The sequence below is a fragment of the Neolamprologus brichardi genome, chromosome 12 (assembly GCF_056152115.1).
Source record: "Neolamprologus brichardi isolate AB-2024 chromosome 12, ASM5615211v1, whole genome shotgun sequence".
In the NCBI taxonomy this organism is placed as follows: domain Eukaryota; kingdom Metazoa; phylum Chordata; class Actinopteri; order Cichliformes; family Cichlidae; genus Neolamprologus; species Neolamprologus brichardi.
In genome coordinates this window covers 20,146,945-20,163,496 of record NC_142115.1, presented here as the reverse complement: position 1 = coordinate 20,163,496, position 16,552 = coordinate 20,146,945, and the positions used below count along the sequence as shown (strand labels likewise).

The 16,552-nt window shown below is 41.6% G+C and overlaps 4 protein-coding genes across 7 annotated transcripts; 2 read left to right on the top strand and 2 right to left on the bottom strand.

Moving 5' to 3' along the window:
• alkbh2 (alkB homolog 2, alpha-ketoglutarate dependent dioxygenase) lies at positions 1–4,181 on the bottom strand. Of its 3 annotated transcripts, XM_087849116.1 has the most exons (5): positions 3,699–4,181; positions 2,437–2,785; positions 1,735–2,031; positions 1,463–1,661; positions 1–1,379 (listed from the first exon to the last, which is right to left on the bottom strand). In XM_087849116.1, the coding sequence occupies exons 2-5, from the start codon at positions 2,507–2,509 to the stop codon at positions 1,043–1,045; spliced, it is 906 nt and encodes a 301-aa protein (XP_087705242.1). In that variant the 5' UTR covers positions 2,510–2,785; positions 3,699–4,181; the 3' UTR covers positions 1–1,042. The 3 variants fall into 3 exon arrangements, with proteins under 3 accessions (XP_087705242.1, XP_006784312.2, XP_006784313.2); XM_006784249.3 differs by lacking the exon at positions 2,437–2,785 and having other exon boundaries at positions 1,735–2,312; positions 3,699–4,180; XM_006784250.3 differs by lacking the exon at positions 2,437–2,785 and having other exon boundaries at positions 3,699–4,178.
• unga (uracil DNA glycosylase a) lies at positions 3,351–6,039 on the top strand. 2 transcript variants are annotated; one of them, XM_006784252.3, is made up of 7 exons: positions 3,351–3,595; positions 3,928–4,128; positions 4,206–4,301; positions 4,830–4,927; positions 5,107–5,195; positions 5,317–5,495; positions 5,578–6,039. In XM_006784252.3, exons 1-7 carry the CDS (start codon positions 3,497–3,499, stop codon positions 5,716–5,718), a joined length of 903 nt encoding a protein of 300 aa, XP_006784315.2. In that variant the 5' UTR covers positions 3,351–3,496; the 3' UTR covers positions 5,719–6,039. The 2 variants fall into 2 exon arrangements, with proteins under 2 accessions (XP_006784315.2, XP_006784314.2); XM_006784251.3 differs by lacking the exon at positions 3,351–3,595 and having other exon boundaries at positions 3,769–4,128.
• Positions 6,040–7,173: 1,134 nt separating this feature from the next.
• Positions 7,174–9,571, top strand: pxmp2 (peroxisomal membrane protein 2). The gene is made up of 5 exons (XM_006784248.3): positions 7,174–7,353; positions 7,681–7,803; positions 8,074–8,236; positions 9,008–9,127; positions 9,231–9,571. Exons 1-5 carry the CDS (start codon positions 7,244–7,246, stop codon positions 9,297–9,299), a joined length of 585 nt encoding a protein of 194 aa, XP_006784311.1. The 5' UTR covers positions 7,174–7,243; the 3' UTR covers positions 9,300–9,571.
• A 357-nt stretch (positions 9,572–9,928) lies between these two features.
• Positions 9,929–10,434, bottom strand: isg15 (ISG15 ubiquitin like modifier). The gene has a single exon (XM_006784247.3). It carries the CDS (start codon positions 10,432–10,434, stop codon positions 9,934–9,936), a length of 501 nt encoding a protein of 166 aa, XP_006784310.2. The 3' UTR covers positions 9,929–9,933.
• Between the last annotated feature and the right edge of the window lie 6,118 nt (positions 10,435–16,552).

Sequence of the window (16,552 nt, the reverse complement as noted above, 5' to 3'; positions counted from 1 at the left end):
CTTGTTACTGGTATACCAAAGGCAGCAAATCTTTTATCTGATCAAATGTTCACCCTAATCAAATTGCTGATCTACTTGGACCTTTCCCACACAATCATTTCTGAGGTTTACAGAGTGTGGTCTGAAAAGGAAAATACCCAGTGAGCTGCAGTTCTAAGTGCCAGAGTCAGAGAAGACTGTCCAGACTGCCTCCAGCTGATCTGAAAGCAACCGTAACTCAACCACTTGTTACAACCAAGGCATGCAGAAGAGCATCTCTGAATGCTGGAACTGCAAAGCAGATGGGCTACAGCAGCAGGAGACCACATTGGGTGCTACTCCTTTCAGCTAACAATAGAAAATTGAGGCTACAATTGGTATAGTCTTACCAAAATTTGCCATCTAATGATTGTGGCAGCAATATAATAGACCACCTTTGGGATGTGGCGGCGAACAGAAAATTTGCATCATGGATCTAAAACAACTACATGATGCTATCATGTCAACATGGACCAAAATATGTGGGGACTACTCTGAAGGTAAAAGGGGTCCAACCTAATAAATTGGCGAGTGTATATAACCTTGGAATCTGACAACTCTGGAACATAAAAAAAAGCTCCTGTATTAACAAATATTTCCATATCCAGGGAACAAACTGATGCTGAAGTCATGCACCCCCCTCTCATACCCATTAAGCCCATTAAAGAGAAGTCTGATTAAAGCAGTCTCTATTTGGACCAACCTCACAATCCACTAAGAAGTACATTTTCATTGTTTACATGCCTTTCCTTTAAATGCAACCCAGTGACCTTTTACTTTCCAGAGCTGCTAGAGTACAGCAGCAGTCCAATCAATGAGAACAAACAATCTCACAAGTCAACTTAACTGTTTACATTTATTGATCTGAAGTCTTTGCCTTCTTTTCGAACAGAAACATGAATATGAGTTGAGTAAAGTTAGATGCCGATTCACTGAAAAAAATAAATAAGACAGTCTTCCTCCAGAGTGTCAAGTTGCTTAAATTGGAGCTGTGCTGTTAGTGGCTGTGCACATGGCCATGTCCCTAACTTACACCTGGCTTTGGCTTGCTCTCACGCTTGCTGTCCAGCAGAATGCGCCTGAATGTGAGGTTAATGCGAGGCAGGAGGATCTTCTTGCGGACAGGGAGGCTGTGGTACCAGAAGGTGTTGGTCGGCGGGTTCATGAGGAGCAGGCTTCCGTGAGCGAGCTCCAGCTTCACAGGTTCAATTTGTCGGCGGCTCTGCTTTCCTCGCGAGTCTCTGTGTTTGAAGAAGAAGTCCCGCGCTGCTCCCAGAGAGACCGACGCGATGGGACAGCGGGGGTCCAGCTCCTTCTCGTCGTCACGGTGCTCGCCCATGTGATCCTGCCCATCTTTGTACCTGATGGAGAAAAGCGTGTTGATCTGTAAAACCTCCAAATCTCAAAACTGTGACAGTTACAGCTTGCATCAGTCGTTTCTCACCTGTTGACCAAGACAAAGTTGAATGTCTGTCCCGTCGTTTTAGTGACAGTGTCTCGAATGTATTCCAAAGTTGGAGTCCATGGGCAGGCTATACGCCTCACCCCAGAATAAGTGTACGTTAGGCCTGCGTCTCCATACGTGGCCTGCTTTCTCGGTATGTTGTACACCTTTCCATACACCTGGACCTTTGACTCTTCACCTGGAACAAGCGCAACAGTTAAAATGCACTACAACTTCTGCTCATAACTTTAAAGAAAACAGGGTTGATGTACCTGTAGCATACACCACCTCCTCCTCCAGCTGTGTAAAAAGGCAGTCTGCCTCCTCTTTAGAGAAAAGCAGTGCATAATCACAGTCTAGTCCCTCTGCTTCTATTTTTTGCCAGGGAACGGGATTGGAGAACTCTGCAAAGGCTGTATCCTCATCATCTTCAGAGTCTTCCTCCTTCATTTTCTCGTCTCTTTCCTGTTTAATCTTTTTTCTCGGACTTGCTGCTGGAGTGTCACTGGTGCAGCGACGTTTGTTCCGATCCTGAATCACAAACTTTTCCATTGGTGGATTTTTAATACCTGAGTGATGGAAAGAGGAAACATTAGCATTCCTCAAAGATTTTGGTCCATATTAACATGACAGCATCACACAGTTGCTGCAGTCTGCTGCACATCCATGATATGAATCTCCTGTTCCAACACATTCCAAAGGTGCTCTACTAGATTCAAATCTGATGACTGTGGAAACCATTTGAGTACAGCAAACTCATTGGCATGTTCAAGAAACCAGTTTGAGATTATCTTAGTTTTGTGGCATGGTGTGTTATCCTGCTTGAACCAGGCATCAGAAGATAGATTCACTGTTGGGACAGACATGGTCAGCATCAATGCTCAGCAAAGCTGTGGGGTTTAAACAATGCTCAGTTAGTAGTAAGTGTGCCTGTGAGTGTACCAAGAAAAATATCCTCCACAGCATTACACCACCTGCAGTCTGGACCTTTGATACAAAGCAGGACTGATCATTGCTTTCATGCTGTTTACTCCATATTCTGAACATCTGAATGTTGCAGCAGAAATCCAGACTTATCAGACCAGGCAGCGTTTTTCTAATGTTCTAATGATCTTTATCCAATTTTGGTGGACACTGCATCCTCGCTTGCTGTAGCCCGTTTGCGTCAAGCTTCAGCTGTTGTGAGCAAGTGTTTATTTGACTTCCTGTAGCCTTCCTGGAAGAGCTGGAAGTAGTCTGGTCATTGTCTTCTGACATCAACAAAGCATTCTCATCCACTGAGCTTGTGCTCACTGGATATTTTTCTTTTCTTCAGACCATCCTCTGTAAACACTAAAGATGGGTGTGTGGTCAAATCCCAGCAAATCAGCAGTTTCTGAAATACGCAGAACAGCCTGTCTGTCACCAAAAAGCATGCCACGTTCACCTTTCCCCCCACTATGGTGGGTTTGGACTTCAACGGGTCTTCTTCGCTATGTCTGCATTTCTAAATGCACAAAATTCTATTATGTGACGCAACTGGCCGACCTGCATTATGGGCAGTTGACCCGGTATACCTAACAAAGTGGCCGGTGAGTGCATGTTTAGTTTACCGGAAAGAAGAACAGCAGAAAATCTGCTCAGTTATTTTGCATGAAAAAATGACTCAAAACTGATTTAAATAGGAGGCTTTCTGGTCATCATTACGTGGACGTTTTGTTTCGTTCTACAAACACCTTAAACAACAACAACAACAAAAAATCCCAAAAAACGTCAGACAGACACTTTTTTATTCATGTAAATAGACGCTTATCCTTATGCTAGGTGCTGCACGCTTACTTTTAACAACATAAAACACCAAACAGTAGTGTGTCTTGAACACCCCTCAGCTCATTAACATATCTCTGTGCCGTCACTGTTTAGGCGCCAAATGTGTTATTCCCACTTGGGGAGATTTGGGTTTCGGAGCAGCAGACTGCTGTTTTATTCTCATTCCGGGTATTTTTTGAACTCTCTTGGTTTACAACAGGTTACCACCGCAGTGTTTTAGACAAAATGATTGGACAGAAGACTATTAACTCATTTTTTTCGCCAGTTTCGAAGAAGAGGACTTCTACGGAGTTAATTGAATCCGAGGAGGATGCAAACGAGCCGGTGAGTGTCATTTCTTTTTTTTAAAACAGTTTAAATTTTAAGAGTTAAATATGTACCTTATACTTTTTATATTAGCTTGTTGGCATGTATGTTAAAAACTTACAGTGGAGTCATGAGCGTTTCAGACACTGGGAGATTTGTAGTTTCCCGCGACGCGTTCGCGTACTCCAAGCTGCGTTCAAAGCCACCGCTGTGTTGTTGGTGTTCAGCGTGACACTCGCAGCGCGATTATGTTTCCACCGCTTTGTCGACACTTTCTGAAGCCGTTTAGACCCCCGGCTGTCCGCTTCTCACCAGTTCTATGTGTTTCTCAATACATTAAAATTATCCAGAAAAAGCAGAAGGGCTGTGGGGTGGAGACGGAGCAGAGCAGCCCACGCCCTGCCCCTCTGTCCCCGGAGCAGCTGGACAAGATCGCCCGCAACAAGAAAGCGGCGCTGGAGAGACTGTCTTCCGTTCAAACACCACCAGGGTTCGGGGAGAGCTGGAGGAAGGCGCTGTCGGCTGAGTTTGGAAAGCCGTACTTCAAACAAGTGAGCAGAGGAGGAGACGGGATACTGCACACTCTGTTGTTTTGAACAGTTATAGTGACTTCACATCTCTCCCACAGCTGACGAGTTTTGTTTGTGAAGAGAGGAAACGCCACACAGTTTACCCACCTGCTGAACATGTATTTACCTGGACACAGATGTGTGACATCCGAGATGTAAGTGTGTAAACTGGCAATCGATGCCATGTACAGATTGAGCTTCAGTGACACTGGTTGTTAGACGTAAACATAAACTTTGTTTTATCCAACAGTGGGGAAATTCAATTGTTACAGTTTTTTTTTTTTTTTTTTTTGCTGTTATTATATTTGTAGATGTACATAAAGCGCAGTGGGAGTGATAATGATATGTATTTTTAGACGGTATTTATTCTGTGTGTATACTGTACAGTGTGACTGTTGTCGGGATGAAGGAACAGTCTGCTGCTCGGGAAGCTGCTCAGGGCCTCCACAGTCTTATGCACGGAGTGTGAGGTGTTGTCCATAATCGACATTAGTTTGGCTAATGTCCTCGTCTCACCCACTTCCTCTATGGGGTCTAGGGGACTATGCAGGACCGAGCCAACCCTCTCTGTGCTGCCATCTCCCCAGCAGACAACTGCATAAAAAAGTTCCTGTGTGATGTATTATCTGAGGTGTCCTTTGGTCTGTCACAGTCGCCTAACCCAAACGTGTCTACAATTCCAGGTAAAAGTTGTGATCCTTGGCCAGGATCCATATCACGGTCCTAACCAAGCTCATGGATTGTGCTTCAGCGTGAAGAGACCGGTGCCTCCTCCCCCCAGGTTTGAAGTCCTTTCACTACCTCTGATGGGGAAACAACATGTATAAATGGCTTTCTTCATGCCATTTCTTCTTTCTTCTTCTGTGAATGAATAACTTTCATACCTGCTTGTTCCCAGTGTTGGAAAGTTGTGAGTTAATTGAAATCAGTGCTGTTGAGTCAGATCCTTTTCATTTCCAGCTTGGAGAACATGTTCAAAGAGCTGAGCTCTGACATCAAAGGCTTCCAGCACCCGGGACATGGAGATCTGACTGGATGGGCCCAACAAGGTACTTGAAAAAAAAACCAAAACAAAAAAAACCATTTTGTTAAATGTTTAATCATAGTTCCACAATAAGAGAGCTGCAACAAACCTGCTCTCCTCCTCCTTTTTTTGACCTTGCTCATCAGGAGTGCTGTTGCTCAACGCTGTGCTGACTGTCCGAGCGCACCAGGCCAACTCCCACAAAGACCGAGGCTGGGAGGCGTTCACTGACGCCGTGGTGCAGTGGCTCAGCAAAAACCTGGAGGGCCTCATCTTCTTGCTGTGGGGATCATATGCTCAGAAGAAAGGAGCTGCTATAGACAGGGTCAGTTGTTTTAATCCAGGCTCATTCAGTTTAAGCTTTATAATGTGTTTTCATACTAAGGTTTCTCTCTGTGTGTTTATAGAAACGTCACCACGTCTTGCAGGCTGTTCATCCGTCTCCCCTGTCTGCTCATCGGGGGTTTTTTGGGTGTAGACACTTTTCAAAGGCCAACGAGCTGCTACAAAAATCTGGAAAGTCTCCCATTGACTGGAAAGCACTTTGAATTCTAGTTTTCTAGCATGTGTTCAACTACAGACCAAACCCACCCATAAGCTTTCCTGCAACCTGTTTTTGCATCTTCTTAGTATTGGCAGTTTTTTCTGTATAGTTTTTTTTTTGAAAGCCTTTTGGCTAAAGCTTACTGTTGAACTGCATATCTTTGTATGCAAATAAGTTTCCATGTTGTAAATATGTTTTGTACACTATTGCTCTTTTTTAGGTTAAACAATAAAGTTCCTTTTTTGTTTTTACTTTTTTTTTTTTACATAAATGTTGGGTTAATTAAAGTGATTCCAAAAGGCAGATATAGTGTTTTAATGCCTGGCATGTTGACTACCTCTGACGTCTGTAACACTGAGTTCTGTTAGGGTCTGCTGTTGAATAAGGGTAGTTTTTTTTTTCTCACAGTAATTTAAAGTAGTTCATAGTTTTGTAAACTATTAAATTGAAAAATAATCTGAGGGACCAACTAAAATTATTTTCTCCTAAATAGGGTGTAAGTAGAAGTATAAAGTAGCATACATCAACTATAAATCAACATTGTGCTTTCATACTTAGATCGGTACACTTTTGGGTTTAACCTAGGCTAAAAAAACAAACTGCTTTTAAACTTTAACATAAAGTAGTCAGAGTCATTGTAATGTTCTTGTTACAGGTTAGCTGTGTCTAATATAACCAAAAATTATATGATATAAATGTTTATAATATATGTTGTACATTTATAGGTCTACTCCGATCTATAAATCTGTAATGCACATGTGAAGGTTGTAGACTGGAAAACTGAGATATGCTGTGGAAACTGAATACTTTAAGAAGAAACATTTTTTAAATTTCTTGATTCATGCTCAATCACCTTGCTGTGAGGGCCCATGCTAACTAGTGCTGACCAAAAGAGGTCACATTGCAGATTAATTAAATAATTTTCTTTCTAATGATAATAATCATAGGAGGAAGAAAGTATATAGTTTCCCTTGCTGTGTATTTATTCACCACTCTGCATTTAATGATCAGTTGCTAATAATCTCGGGGCCCAACAAGTCACGGCTAATGTCCGTCCCTGTATGAGCCTGGTTATGGTGAAGGTTTCTTCCTGTTAAAAGGTTGTTTTTTTTCTTTCTTTTATTTTATGTTGTTCAAGTTTATGGAACATTTATGCAGCATACACCGAAAAAAAAATACAGACCTTAACTAATTTAATTACATGTACATTTCCCATGTAGCATACACGCAATTTAAAATATTAAATCTGGTCGAATGAAATGTACTTGATTGATATATATTTAGTTTATACCAAGGGTGCTTAACTATTTACTAAATAATATATAATAAATATTTTATTTTACGTATTTCAACTGCATTTTACTCAAAACTATTGCTTAATGGTGGATGGTGAAATTAAGGTGAATTTTGCTCGTTTCCGAACTGTTTCGGATGTAGACGTCAATGCATGGCGCCACCAGTGACGCAAAGACGTCGACAGGAAGAGAGGCGGTAGTGGTAGTAATATTCACACAGGTAGAAAACTGACAATGCCCGTGCAGAGCCGCCCCGTGCGGGACTCCTCCGTACATTTCAGGTTACTCCAGCAGTACCTGGTCCTCCTGAAGAAATACCCCATCCTGACTAAATCTGTAACCAGGTCAGTACACGTCGCGTTTCTGCACTTTGACAGTGTTGCAAGTTAGAAGCTCCCATTTATTGACAGCCAAACTACTGTATTGTAGTCAGGTTTCTTGGGACGTTTATTACACTGTAACTAAGAAAAGTGTTTTTATCAGTGTTTTGTTTCCTGCTCGTCTTCAGGTCCTTTAAGACTTTGTTTGCATTGAACGCACACTCATTTTGTCACAGCACTGCTTTTAGCCAATCAGCATCTGTCCTGAAAACCTCCCCCACTAAGTCTTTTGCAAGTGGACTATTGATACTTATTGACAGTTGTGTGTGTGTGTGTCCTTTGTATTTTCAGTGGCATCCTCTCTGCTTTGGGAAACCTTCTGTCTCAGTTTGTGGAGGCGAGAAAAAAAGCCCAGAAGGGAGCTCCTGTCAGTAATATCGATGCAGCTGGAGCTGCACGCTATGCCATTTATGGGTGAGATCCAGTAAAGAAAGCAGACTGAGCACTGACTTGTTTTAAGGCTGCAGGTCTGTGAATGGGATGTTGTTCCAGTTAGACTCTGATAAAACTAATCAAACACTGTCCAATGTTATTGGTGTCTGTGATAACACAGTTCTGACGCAAAGAACACATTGTTCTCAGTTATAATGCAGTATAGTACAGTTGACCTTTGACCTAGCATGTGCTGTCTGTGTATTTAGATGTTCTTCTGCTATTCATATTTGCCCTTGTTGTGTGTTTCAGGTTGCTTATTACAGGACCCGTGAGCCACTTGTTTTACCAGCTGATGGAAGTATGGATTCCCACCACAGATCAGTTTTGTGTAGTCAAACGTCTGCTGCTGGACCGGCTTATTTTTGCGCCGGGCTTTCTGCTCCTTTTCTACTTTGTAATGAACATCCTGGAGGTGGGTCATCTCAGACACCATTGATTCCAAATTAGCTCAGTATAGAGGGACACCTGCTCTCTAATGCAAAAAAAAGTCCTGTCAAAACTGAGGCAGCAGAGGCCCTCACCTCATTTAATTATTTCTTAATTTATCAAAACAGCTCACAAAACTTAGGAGTCCAGTTTTGCTTATTCATTGCACTGGAATGGTGTTTAAGCGTAGTTGTTGTGGTTCAATGAACAACAATTTATTATGCAAAAAAAAAAAATCGAAGTATATGTCACATTTGAGATTTCTATAACTTATACACACCATTGCCAGTATCTTAACAAGCTTTAATGCCATACATATGTCCTAACATTGGACTGGCACTATGATGTACACTCATTGGCCAATTTATTAGGGACACCTTGCTACTATTGAGCTGGATCTACTTTTGTCTTCAGAACTGTCTTGATTTTTTTTTATGGCACAGAAGGTGCCGGAGACATTCCTCAGAGATTTTTGTCTGTAGTGACATGATGGCATCGCACAGATTCTGCAGATTTGTTGGTTGCACGTCTCCAATTCCACTGCATCCCATAGGCGCTCTATTCGATTGAGATCTGGTGATTGTGGAGGCCATTTGAGTACAGTGAAATAATTTTTATGTTCATCTGACACCAAGAACCTGGCAAAGTACCCGATTCAACCTGGACATTTACCATAGTATTTATTATCATGTCCATGATATAAAGATTTTATATATAAGCATGTAATATGACTGTAACCACTTTAAACTGTCCTTAGGCTAAAGGATGGACTGATTTTGAAAAGAAGATGAGAAGAAGTTATTGGACCGCTTTGAAGATGAACTGGAAAGTTTGGACCCCTTTCCAGTTCATAAACATCAACTTTGTCCCTGTTCAGGTACACATTTCACTTCATTTCATCAGACAATGAGTTATTTTCTGTCGCCACATGTAATTAATTTCTTCGCGCCTTCTGTTTCTGTGTACATTTCTGGTTTCAGTTCCGAGTGCTGTTTGCCAACATGATCGCCTTATTTTGGTATGCCTACCTTGCATCTGTGAGAAAATGATGCTACCAAGACGTCTCTAGAGAAAACACATCTTCAGGAAACAGTTTTGGCATATTTGTAAATGCCTAAAAACTGAGATCATACAACAGACTGTTACGTTTACTGCCGTAAATCTGTGCCTAATCTGGTCACTAATTTTCACATACACAAGCGCTTGTGATTAAATTTAAAGCTGACTGAAACCATTACCACGTGTTGCTGTAACATTTTAAATATTCGACTTGAAATTTATATCTTAACAGTGTAAGATCTAATAAAAAACTATTACTTTATATGACTGAGAGTCTCTCATAAACATTGAGAATGACAGCCCCACCTTCCTGAGCTGACACAGGCAGAGGAAATATGAAGGGACGTAGGCTCCTGTTGCTAACTTTATTCTTTGTAATAAGTACAGTTAACATGTATTTGTCATGACAGAATCACCAACGTGTTGATTTGTATGAGTTACTTATCTGTTGTGCCAAAAGAAAACACAGATTTGCAAACTGTTTAATGAACCCATATTGTACGGTCTATGGGAATGTTTTTGTTTTTCCAAAATAAAAGCACTAATAAATATGATAAATGAGATAAGTCAAGCTTATAATATTAAATAACATACATGGGTTTTCTGAACCATTTTAAAGTGTCCTCAGCCTCCTCTCAGGCGCAAAATCATGTAGATGGTGCTGTGGTTTCTGACGCTGTAGTCCTCCAGTTTGCCATCCTGCATCTGTCGGCCTTCATGAATGAGCCTCTGCTGGCTCGCTGGCACCCCCTCTCTTTTCTCGACTCTGTTCTTGAAGTTGCTCACAGTCTCGCCGGGTTGGATGTCATAGGTGCTCAGCTGTCCCTTTTCATTTCTGAGGAACACTTGGGTAGGAGCATGTGGAAGAGACTCGGTGACCAGCAGGGACACCCGGGAGCCGTGCTGTAAGCCGTAGTAGCTGATGGGTTTGGTGTCGTCGTTGGGATGACCGTTCAGAAAATCCAGTTTCTGTGTCTGAGGGTCAACTTCCAGTTTCTCCTGGATTTTTATTTTCAGAGAGCCAACTGTGTCCTCTGGGTTCACGGTCAGAATGTGGGACTCACCCAGCATATTAATAGTTATATCCATGTTGGTTGTAGTCTGAAAGAATTCAAAATAGTCCATTAGAAAACACACACACTGGGGAAAAATGACTTTTCAGTTCTTTATCAGCTTCCTACCTTGTGATGATGTTTTCACTTCAAGCCTTCAAACGTGGAAACATAAATGATGCTCGAGCAGCAGCAGCAGCAGCTAAGTTGAAGGGCTCAGACTTTATATACACTCTGCCTCAGCTGATCCACACCCTCACACTCACTTAAGGTTCGTTTTCCCTCTCTGCCAATAGCAACTTTCAGTTTCTATTGTCTAAGCATGACTTGGTTCTAATGCTGTAATTAAAAAGCCTTTCCTTCACAAAATCTAGACTTAAGAAAAATGCCTGCATGACCTGCAGAATCTCCTTATATTAGGTGTCCACAATTGTCACTTAAAGTCGAACTTTATGCTTTCTCACTCTTGAAAGTGATTACATCCTTGCATTACATACTTAAGTTTTTTGCTGATAGGTTTCTAAAAAGAAACATGCAGATTTAAAATATAACATGCAGCTTTCTATAGATGGATACATAAAAACACTTTATTTGTTACATTTATGATTAATGTATTTGAACATAGACACAACACATTTGTGTCGGCCTTGGCTTATTAAAGTTAGTGTCTTGAACTTTGCCTGTGTGTGTTTCAGGTACTGCACTCTCAAAGACTGAATCAACCAGCATTGCAGCCATGGGTCATTGTGAGCATCACAGGAAGGTTGAAGCCGCCCACTGCAGCTGTATGGCCGGAGTCGTGGAGACCTGCAGCCATGTCCCTGCTCTTCTGTTTAAAGTAGAAGCAACAGTGAGGATCTGTGGCACAAGGACTGTTACAGATGAACCTGCATACTGGGTTTTGCTGGGTAATATGACCAAGATACAGCCAGAGGTTGGCCATAAGATAGACTTCTCCTCTTCAGCTGCCCAAAAAAAAAGGCTCTCAATCAAAACATAAACAGACCATCTGTAGTGACAGGTAAAAGAAGCCGTCCTCAAAACAGAAAAATTCCACCTGCTACTGTGGAGGAGTTGTCTCAACTGATGGGAAAATATTTTTCCAAGCATAGTTCTGCTCTGAATAACCCATAATGTTTTAATTTAGGAGGGCCTGTAAATAATTTGCATTTACTGATTGTGTACTTACTAATTACCACTGTTCAAAAGTTGAATAAAGAAACAAACAAATGTTTACCTATTTTTAATTAAAACCACTTTATAGAACATCACATCAGTTACAATGTAGAATCAATGTCATGTATAGTTTACATTTACATAAAATGATGACAGCATTTATATAATATCCCCCACTACTAGCATTCTGTAATTTACTGTCTCTTTTGAAAATGTATCACTGCATATACAGCACAAGACTTTTAAGAGTATTTAACAAGAGCATTTTCCCCTGGTTTTACTAACACACTGGGGCACATGTTCACCAAAACGCAGCAAACCTTTGCCATCTTATCCAGGAGGGTCACCTCTTCACCCTCACATGGAAGAAGTAATCTGATTGGCATGGTGTTATGTAACATGTAGCATGGTATGTAGCATGTACAAAGATTTCGTAGTGCCCCATGTGTAGTGTTGGAACCCAGTCGGGATTTGCTTCATTCATTTCATCGGCTGGTTTGCTGCAATAATGCCAAATAATTAGCAACTTTATAAATAAAGGTAGTTCTTCATGTTTGTTCTAATTTGCTATGACCTCAGAGTGCATTGAAAATAAAAAGAGTAATATGAACTTATTTAGAACTTAGCAGAATGAAAATACTGAAGCACACCAACAGATATCTGTGGATGGTAGAGAACTGAATATCAGCTCGTCTCACAGCTGCTATCCAGGCTAGACGCTTTCTTTTCCAACACATAAGCTCCCTCATGATGCTTCCAGGTGAGGAAACAATGAAAAGAGAGCCCATTTTCAAGCTTATTCCCTTGCCGGTAGTGCAATCTAACATTACAACCGACCACACAGCAAGCATTTGTTTGGCCTGCTAATATGGCGCCTCAACCAAAAATCCTGGCTACGCCCCATCCGGTAAGATCACGCTCCAGAGCCCTATTAACGTACGGATCTAGAAAGAAGACGCTGCATTTTTAACTCTGAGGGAGATGGAGAATGAGCCTATTTCCAAAAAAAAGTGGAGTGTGTTCCATTAAGTACTATATTGTATATTGTCAAAAACTAAAGTGTACATAGCAGTTGTTGTATCTTGTTTACTGTATCACTGACAGATAATTTCAAAGTCAAGTGAACGCTACATTATAGTGAGATATTGTGTAATGTGAAATACTGTAAGCAAATAAATAAACAGCCTAATTCTTGCTAAACCTTTGACTCTGTTTTTTTTAATCCAACTGTTTTTTGCAGATGAACATAAAACATGTTGTTACTTTTAGTATTATTATTATTATTATTATTATTATTATTATCATCATCATCATTATTGCACTAAATACATTTTAAATAAAGGATACTTTGATATACATTCTACTGTAAGGTTGGAAATGTGGAAATAAAAATTTTGAGCATCACAAATACAACATATATTTACTATATATTTGAAATATATTTTGGCCAGGAAAAATGTATTCTATCACCGTATGGGCGTGCTGCCCCTAGTTAAAATATTATACTCATATTTCTAGGAATACAGGACTATTGCAGTTCTTAAAGCATAGACAGACAAAATGAGAGCATTTTGCTTATTTTTTTTAAGGGGGATGGACGTTAACATAGATATTTCGCCATAACACTACAATATATTCCCCACAAATCAAAGTCCAACATTTTCTTTATTTAGTTTTGATCAGGAAACAAAAAACAGGAGTAAAAATAATAATCTATTGCTCCTAAAACAGTAACAGTTATAATATTGATCTAGCATTGCATATAGTATTTTTACAACTGCAAGCATTGCTGGAAATGTTGCCTCACACACTCAGTTAGGTATGCTTATGTCCACATCACTATCCAGCAACATTTGTCACCAACAAATGGACACAGCTGGAAGGAAGATAGAAACAGCTGCTAAACATTTTCCACCCTTTTTTCCTAGAATTCTATGATTTCTTCCAAAATCATGCTCACATTCCCACTGCTACCTGGTTTTGTAATTATATGCTTTGTTCAATTGTCACCATGTAATGTATTATGATAAAGTCAGGCAGCCAGGTAACCCTGGTACCAGACTCACCTGGCCTTTTTGACGGCCACGTCTGGCCCATGTACCTGAAACATAAGAACATCATGGAGGCATCAGCTGTTGATGTTGTGCAGCTGGATGGAACCAAGTCAAAGGAGGCGCTGTTCAACTTTGTCTATGGCGACATCCTGAATAACATCCAGAAGTCTCTCTAACATTATGTTTGCAGAAGTGGTTAAAGGATAGGTTAACAAATCGTTAGAAGTACTGAACAATTCAATTCAATTCAATTCAATTTTATTTATATAGCGCCAAATCACAACAAAAGTCGCCTCAAGGCGCTTCATAGATACAGAGAAAAACCCAACAATCATATGACCCCCTATGAACAAGCACTTTGGCGACAGTGGGAAGGAAAAACTCCCTTTTAACAGGAAGAAACCTCCGGCAGAACAGGCTCAGGGAGGGGCGGCCATCTGCTGCGACCGGTTGGGGTGAGAGAAGGAAGACAGGATAAAAGACATGCTGTGGAAGAGAGACAGAGGTTAATAACAGATATGATACAATGCAGAGAGGTCTGTTAATACATAGTGAGCGAGAAAGGTGACTGGAAAGGAAAAACTCAATGCATCATGGGAATCCCCCGGCAGCCTACATCTATTGCAGCATAACTAAGGGAGGATTCAGGGTCACTTGGTCCAGCCCTAACTATATGTTTTAGCAAAAAGGAAAGTTTTAAGCCTAATCTTAAAAGTAGAGATAGTGTCTGTCTCCCGAATCCAAACTGGAAGCTGGTTCCACAGAAGAGGGGCCTGAAAACTGAAGGCTCTTCCTCCCATTCTACTTTTAAATACTCTAGGAACAACAAGTAGGCCTGCAGAGCGGGAGCGAAGTGCTCTAATAGGGTGATATGGTACTACAAGGTCATTAAGATAAGATGGGGCCTGATTATTTAAGACCTTGTATGTGAGGAGCAGGATTTTGAATTCAATTCAAAACCTCCAGCAGAACCAGGCTCAGGGAGGGGCGGCCATCTGCTGCGACCGGTTGGGGTGAGAGAAGGAAGACAGGATAAAGATTCTTCTTTGGCTCTCGGAGGAGGCGGATGCACTTTTCTCCTCTCCCTTATCTTCCCTGCTTATGTCCTTGTCTAGTCTCGTGTTTTTTTTGTATTTTCCCTGGAACATTCTCTCACAGTCTGTTCTCTAAAACCTAAAAGAGGAATTATGTATTGGATCAACTTGTCCCTAAATGCAATTGACACCCCTTTCTCAACGAGAAGTTTGGGCTTGGGTGAGCCTGAGTGCTGAAGATATCTACCTATTCGGAACCATGGTAACAGGGTTCTGGCTAATCGGAGCTGGCTTGGCCCTGACTTATCGAAGAATTAAGAAAGCGGAACCGGCTGTTCAAAGCCCCACAAGGCTGCCCGCTGGGATTGGAATGATGGGAGAGGCGTGAGTTTCTCAAAATGGGCCCATTGAGTAAGCACGGATAAGATCTTGGAGAGGCTACGGCTGCTGTGAATACTCAACAAAACACCCTGATAACAACTGTGTTTAGTCTGTTCCTTCCCATTCCATACAAGGCCACCTGGGTGGCTGAAAGACTGTTTACTTCGCCTGGCAGGGCGAAGGACACTGTCTCAGCTGAACTATGGACACGCACCGACGCATCACCCTCCTTAACCCGGATCCAATGCCACCTCCAACGCTTACCTCCTCTCTGATGTGGACATCGGGTCAGTTAGAGGCGCAGCCAAAAGATTGCAGCGGTCCCAGATCAGATGTACACACTGGAACTCTTTCCCATGTTGTTTGTCTGTGTTTATTGTGCTATGGTGTGTTGATATCTGTGCATTCCTGTATTATCCTTTTGTGTTACACATTTCGATGTTCTTTTCCTCGCTACCCAGCCTGACCTGTCTCCCCAATGTGATGTTTGTGTATTGTATGTACGGTCGGCAAGGTCTGTCATCTCGGTTGTGGGCAAAAGACCTGCAACTGACAAATAAAGGCTATCTCATCATCATCTCTCATCACATGCATTCAAAGCTCTTCTTTGGATGTTGGCTGCCTTTCCTTCCCTTCTCTGTCAAGATGATCCCACTATTCACTAATGTTGAGGTCCAGGGTTTGGGGAGGCCAATACACAACTGATAGTATTCCATAATGTGTTTTTCTATTTGAAGATTGTGGTGTTGTAAATGCTATTGTATAATTACGTTAGCACAATGGTGATAGGAAGGCCCCAACCCCGCCTTCCTAATGTGGGAGCCAACCAATAGGACCACTCCCTCCATGTCTGCGACCAGTGAGACCACAATCATCCCCATCTAACAAGGTACCAGTGATATAAGACACATATGTTGCTTTCCACTTGTATGCATAATCATACTGGGTCACAGGTGGTATAGGGGAAGTCTGGTAAACAGGTCCCTGGTGGCAGGAAACTAAGTCCGTGGGTCAGAGGGGGCCAGCCGAGATTCAGTCTCTGAGCATGTTACATGTAGGACACTGGGTTCTGTGTTCCCTCTGTTTAGTTTCTGCCCATGTGTTCTTCTGTTCTTTGTCTGTTACTGTGTCTCTGAGTCCAGTCTGTGCATTTCCTGTTTTATTTTGAAGGTCTGTGTCTTATGTCAGTGTGTTCAGTTTTGTGCTCTCCCTGTCTCGTCTGTGTAATCAGTGTCAGCCGTGTCTCCCAGCTGTTTCCTTTCAGTCCTGTTCTCCTCTTGTATTTAGTGTCTGAGTCGTCCCCTGCTCGTCGTTCTTCATTCTACTCTGTTTGTTCTGTTTGCCCGGTTTCCTGTCTGTTGCTTTCCCAGTTTAGTTAGTTTTCTGTTCAATCGGCAAACTCCCAATAAAGACGGGTGTTTTGACTTCACGTTTGCCTCTGTGATTCCTGCTCTTGGGTTCCTGCCTGCCTTCACACAGCCATGACATTTTCTTCTTTTCTTTCTGTTATTTATCTTCCTTCGTTGAGTCTCTGTTTCCTCCTTTT